Source organism: Apis laboriosa, unplaced genomic scaffold (genome assembly GCF_014066325.1).
Source record: "Apis laboriosa isolate Shangri-la unplaced genomic scaffold, ASM1406632v1 scaffold112_cov148, whole genome shotgun sequence".
In the NCBI taxonomy this organism is placed as follows: Eukaryota; Metazoa; Arthropoda; class Insecta; order Hymenoptera; family Apidae; genus Apis; species Apis laboriosa.
In genome coordinates this window covers 1865978-1872000 of record NW_025220865.1, presented here as the reverse complement: position 1 = coordinate 1872000, position 6023 = coordinate 1865978, and the positions used below count along the sequence as shown (strand labels likewise).

General features: G+C 25.0%; 1 protein-coding gene across 1 annotated transcript; it reads left to right on the top strand.

The window, feature by feature from the left end:
* The first annotated feature begins 603 nt into the window (after positions 1-603).
* Positions 604-5507, top strand: LOC122714443 (arginine/serine-rich coiled-coil protein 2-like). Its single transcript, XM_043935772.1, has 4 exons — positions 604-750; positions 1854-2053; positions 4158-4471; positions 5263-5507. The coding sequence occupies exons 1-4, from the start codon at positions 604-606 to the stop codon at positions 5505-5507; spliced, it is 906 nt and encodes a 301-aa protein (XP_043791707.1).
* Positions 5508-6023: the final 516 nt, after the last annotated feature.

Genomic DNA, 6023 nt, shown 5'->3' with positions numbered 1-6023 from the left:
GCAATTTGAAATTGAAGAAAATCGAGATTAAAAAAGTGACAATAAAAGTGCCCAGCAACGTATTTCATTAACTGTCAATTTATCGCTATTGATTTCAATAGAATTCGATATGTTTTAATTAAAATTCGTGGTTGGAAAAAATTTCTATCTGCTGACTTTCCTGTCAAATCAAATGAGAATTATTCAGGAATGAGGACACATTGATTTTCATACCTATGTTATCTCGAAATCTTCGAAAGGTAAGACATCAAATTTTTTTTAAGGTGTATTCCTAACAAAGCACATACAAATTTTGACGTGTAAATAAAATTATTTGATGATCATTTTTATTTTTGACAACACTTTCTTCATTGTCAAATAATTTTTATATTTTTATAATTTACATAAATTAAGATAAATTTGTGCTTTCTTAGTAAAAATTTCTCTTTTAATAATTATAATATTATCTTTCACGAAATTCAAATATCATATATCATCTTCTCATATTTAGCTTTATTCTATTATTATTATTGTGAATATTCATGTGAATATTTCAATGCATGTTGTTTTTTCTCTTTCTACTTGTCTATAGTATATTTGCTCGAAGTTAAAAGCGAATCAACCATGGTATACCCGTCGAATCCACGGCTAATGAATCGGGTCCTGGATGCCGTGGTGCATCTATGCGATGGTAAAGGATCCACAGCTCGAGATGTCCTCGATTATCTTCGACAAACTTCCAAGAGTACGCCGAGGAACTTGACGATGCAGGTGACAGTGGTGGAAATGTAAATTAATTTCGTACGATTCGTAGTGATTTGACATTGTTGATTGAAATTTCACCGTTTCACGTGTGATGTAAACATAAATCAACTGTGATATTTAATAATAATTATTAATTAGATATAAGTCAAATTTTTAAATTTGCGAAACTTTCAAAATGCTAATTATTATTATTATTTTCTGCGATTTGAAATTTAGACTTACGCAATTACGATTCTTTGATATTTCGAACAAATTTATTAACAATGAAAAATAATTATTGAACAGAAAATGAATTAAAAATCGTAAGATTGAAAACTATTCTCTGTAGTTATATTCGAATATTGCATTAATGTTTTATAAAAAAAAATTTTTCAACGTTTTTCTAAATATTTGAAGGTTAAAAAATTAAAATTAAAAAAAAAGTTTTTCAAAAATTTAATAAGAAAAAATTTTCAATTATTTTCTAAATTCATCTACGTAAAACTTCTTCTCTTTCTAAAATTTTTTACTCAAATTATTTCTAACTTAAAACATTATAATCGAAGAATATTAATTGAAAAAATATCTAAATAAATTTTACTGATGTTTTCTTTCATTAAAACAATTGAAATCTTCGAAAATCACAGGAAAACAATATCTAAGGAACTAGTTCTTCCAATTTGTAAGATTCTATAATCATGCTGCAGATGGTTGTCAAACAATTTGAAGCACTTTAGGAATCTTCGAACGTCTTTGACGATCCATCAACCACTTCGAAGCTTGCATCCTTCGTAGAAGAAGGAACACATTTTCTTCAATATTTCAATTTTCAAAGTTTATAAACTCGATCGGGAAATCTTTATCTTATATCATCGATAATTTAAATCGAGAAACTTGAAAATTCAATTAACGATAACAAGGTAACAAGAATAATATACTAAAATAATGAGAATAAAATTATTTATATTATATCGCAGAAATCTTTATACATTTTCCACGAGAATGTTATATGACTGTACGTACGATTTCATGTTGTTTGTATCATAAAATAATATAATTAGAAAAAGTTTTGTTGAGGTTAGAATTCGAAATTTGTTGCATTTGCTGTTTCTTACGAAATAAATTTTCAGGTTCATCGGGCGTTGAAGCACGCAGTGAATGCCGGTTTGTTGCGGCACAGAAGTGGTCGTTACAAGGCAGTGTTCACGTTAAATCCAGCTCCGATTAAACAGTCCGTGAACGAGAGTAACGAGCAAAAATCGATCATTGAAATGAACATGCAGCAGAGACCATCGAGTGTCAAAATGATTAAAGAGGACAACAACAACAGGTTAATGTCTTATTAATTATCACAGAATAATTCAATAATTTATTACAAATAATTCGTTGAAATTGAGATGAATGATCTTTGAAATTATGTATATTTTAAAAATTAAATAGGAATCAGAAAATAGGAAACGAAATTATGTATTAATAATTATAATAAGAAATAATAGTGGTTAATCTTGAAAAATGTAGATTTTTATTTAATTTTGATTATTTTATTTTAGATTATTACCAATTTATTAAGATTTAATGACTAGTAATCCACATATCAAATTGCAATAGTTAATTATGATATATCAAAAATAATGATTTGATAACAAACATCAGAAAAAATAAGAGGAAGAAAAAATTGTGTATTTAGCACTTTATAATTACTGAATATAAAGAAAATTGAAGATATTCATTTTCATATCGAATAAATTGAGAATATTCAATCGAATTTATTTTTAGATCGTGTATATTTTTAACAAAAATACCTTGATAAATGATTAAAATTATACATATAATAACGTTTCATTAATCTTCTACTAGTCAGACAGTTTAATCTAATTAATATTCATTATGTAATACAGTTACACAAGTTCTCTTGTCTCCGTAAAATGATGTTAAATACAGTCAGAGAGAATGTCACGTAGCTATTAAATTGGTATGACTGCTTAACACTTATATCTTTGTTCTAAACAATTCTCTATTCTTCATTTAATTGAAAGTTGAATGTACTTCGTGTAACAATTTTTCTTTTTATATTTTGTTATTTAATGTATTCCTAGAAAGAATATTTCTGAAAAGATTCTATGAATAATTTCCAAGCAATTATGTTTCAATATTTATCAACTACATCGAGATATTTAGAATTATCTAATAGAAATCTAACACATTTAAGTAGAAACTAACACAATTAATCAATGTGAAATTCTCATAATATTAAAATTATCGAATTATACATTTTGAAAAATAACTGTTCAGAAATAAAAACTGTTCTCATTAATTATAAAATAAAAATTAAAATAAAAAATATAGAAAATTCAATAATAAAAAATTATTATATTTAATATTTTAATTATTAGTGTGTATTTATTCATTATTCATTTTATCAAATTTCAAAAATAATATATCAAACTTTTATCGTTTAATATTATTGTTTTACTGTTAATATTATTAGATTAAATTTTTTAGCCATTACTATACATCGAGTGTTATTTTGGCGAAAGTGAAACATTCGTATGGAAAAATAAACAATAATCCGAATAGAAAAATTATGTTAGTATTAATGTTTTTTGATTTATGTAACATTATTTTCGCTAAAAATAATGAAAGAAAATGGAACTTTCATTTTAAACTGATATTTTTGGAAAATTAGATTCACAAAACTGCTATCAAAATTCTATTCAAAATGTAATTGTATTCAAAACATTGTATGTATATTTGTTATTACTTTAAATGAATATTTTTTTATTTAAAAATATTTAAGTTGAGATATAGCGAAAAATCTTCATGATTCTAAAAATAATGATTTTTTTCTCAGGAATTTTTAGAAGATTTTCATGATCTTAGAAATATAGAGAAAATCTCTATGATCTCTATTACGATTATAATAGAATATTTTCATAGCTAAAGAATAAGATATCCCATTTAAGGATATAATAAATTTCTATGATTTGAGTTAATATTATAATAAATATGTGATTTAAGCAGGAAATCTTTATAACTCCACTTAGAGAATTTTTCTTAAAGACCTCTAGAATATTTCAATAGAGAATTCATTTCATGATATGAGTTTAAAAATATAGTAATTTCCATGACTTTATTTAAAAATTTGTACATTTAAAGTATAATAGGACATGATTTTAATTAGATATATAATAGAAAATCTTCAGATAAACAATAACAGGATTTCCTTTTTCTTCATTCTAACATATTCATAACTCTATTTAATTCTATAACAAAATCCATGATCTCAATTAAGATAAATTTCTATGATCTCAATTTGAGATTTAAATCCTAAAATTTCTACAAGCCAATAATTAAAGCATAATTAAAGAATCCATAACATCTATATAACCATTTTACAATCAAACATAACCTAACTTAACTTATTCTTTTTTAAGACGAAAGCGAAGAAAATCACGTCAGGAAAGGAAACGAAAAAACAATAATCAAAGAAAACGAAAGCATCACAGTAGGTCGAAAAAGATTGACGAGCTGAAAAAAAATATTAGCGAGATACGAAAGCTCAAGTACAAAGAAAATGGTGAAAGTGGCCGGTCACCGCGAAACAAAATCTCGACTAGCAAAATGAGAGAAAATATTGGAAACCCGTCAGGTTCGTCTGCTCGTAAAAAGAACGAGCTGAGACCAAGAGATTCTAACAACTATAGCGATTTATCAGACTCGAGCGATTATGAGGATAGAAAGGTTAAAGGTAAACTACTTATACGATAAGATATGAACTATAGAAAAACTAATCTGCTTTATTGAAGAGTACAAATGATAATTATAAAATTTGATGCTCGATATATATTTTTTATTATATTTATTTAATACTAGAACAAGCAAATTTGTCAAAATGATTTTATATTTTTTATTTATGATTACGGAATTTTTTTTTTTGGAAAAATTAGCATTTTATCGAGTTAGAACTATAATTACGTATACTTATTTATTTATCATTTTAAATATAATCTGACAAAATTTATATTTTGTAATATCATTCTTTTGAAATTGACTATATATCATTAGTAATCTAATAGAAAAAAAAATTAAAGTAAATTTATCTACAACCGAATCCAAGAGTTGCTCCACTTTAAATCTAAAATTTAAAATTTTTTATAAGATTTTTTTTATAAGACAAGAAATACGATATTACATTAAGATAGATGGATATCTAGGTAGCGAATATTTGGTATTAGAGAAGAGCATTTTATCGAATATCTCGATAGCTTAACTGATTAAAGGAATCGTCTGACAAACGAAAGATCCGGTTTAACTTTGATAATCTGTTGGATCGATTCTTTTTCTCTTAGTCATGCGAAATACTTCCAAACGTGTTCATTCGTTTTTTTTTTTATTGTTATCCTGCTGATTGAAGTCATGTATCAAAAATTCGAATTTATTTTATAATAAGATAAGATAACGATAAGATAAAAGATAAGATAACGAATTTAAATAATGAAATATTTGAACAATGAATGTTTTTTAAATTATTTTTTCCAGTGACAAGAAAAAATGTGCCAACAATGTGCGACGAATACAAATACGAAGGAAATATAAAACAGAATAGAAGATCGGTTTCGCGGAATCGAAGCCCCCAAAGACAAAAATCTCAGCAATTGCACAAATATTTTAACGATATTAACAAGACAAATAAATCAAATACCGTTGATGCTGAGAAAAACGAGGAGGCTCAAGAAGAAGGAAAAAACGAACCTAATAACAGTGGAAGTGGTAGCACGTTGTGAAATTGTTGAATCATGTTTGACTATGATAATCTATCGTAAATTACTTTTTTTTTTTTAATATATTTTTTATGTCGATGTTATGCAAAATTCTTAATGATTTTATTCTACGTTTTAAATCTTTGTAACAGTATGTAGTTTTAAAATACATACATTATCTCAGTAAAGAAATGGATTGTTGGATTTATTAAAAATTTATAATGTTTTTTGATAATTTATATGTTATATCAATATTATAATAATAAATTTAGAAAAATTTGGAAAATTTGGAACTTTGCAAAAATATAATTCAAACGATGATGTTATCACTAATGAATCTCTTGAATGCAAAAGGATAATTTATGATGGGAATAATTTTCAAAATAATGCATAATAAATATAGAATTCATAAATATAGAAAAAAAGATACGTTTAAATTTATATAATGCAAATTCAGAAAAATTTAAAACTGGAAACTATATTTCAAGTTAATACCAATGAAAAAAATGATTTATTATTTATGACAAGAAAGAATCTAAT

Bases quoted from the DNA above. Each gene is read 5' to 3' on its own strand.
- LOC122714443 (XM_043935772.1), top strand. From the start codon at position 604: ATGGTATACCCGTCGAATCCACGGCTAATGAATCGGGTCCTGGATGCC. The intron at 2,054-4,157 runs GTTAATGTCTTA...TTCTTTTTTAAG, and splicing joins AAAGAGGACAACAACAACAG to ACGAAAGCGAAGAAAATCAC. The intron at 4,472-5,262 runs GTAAACTACTTA...TATTTTTTCCAG, and splicing joins TGAGGATAGAAAGGTTAAAG to TGACAAGAAAAAATGTGCCA.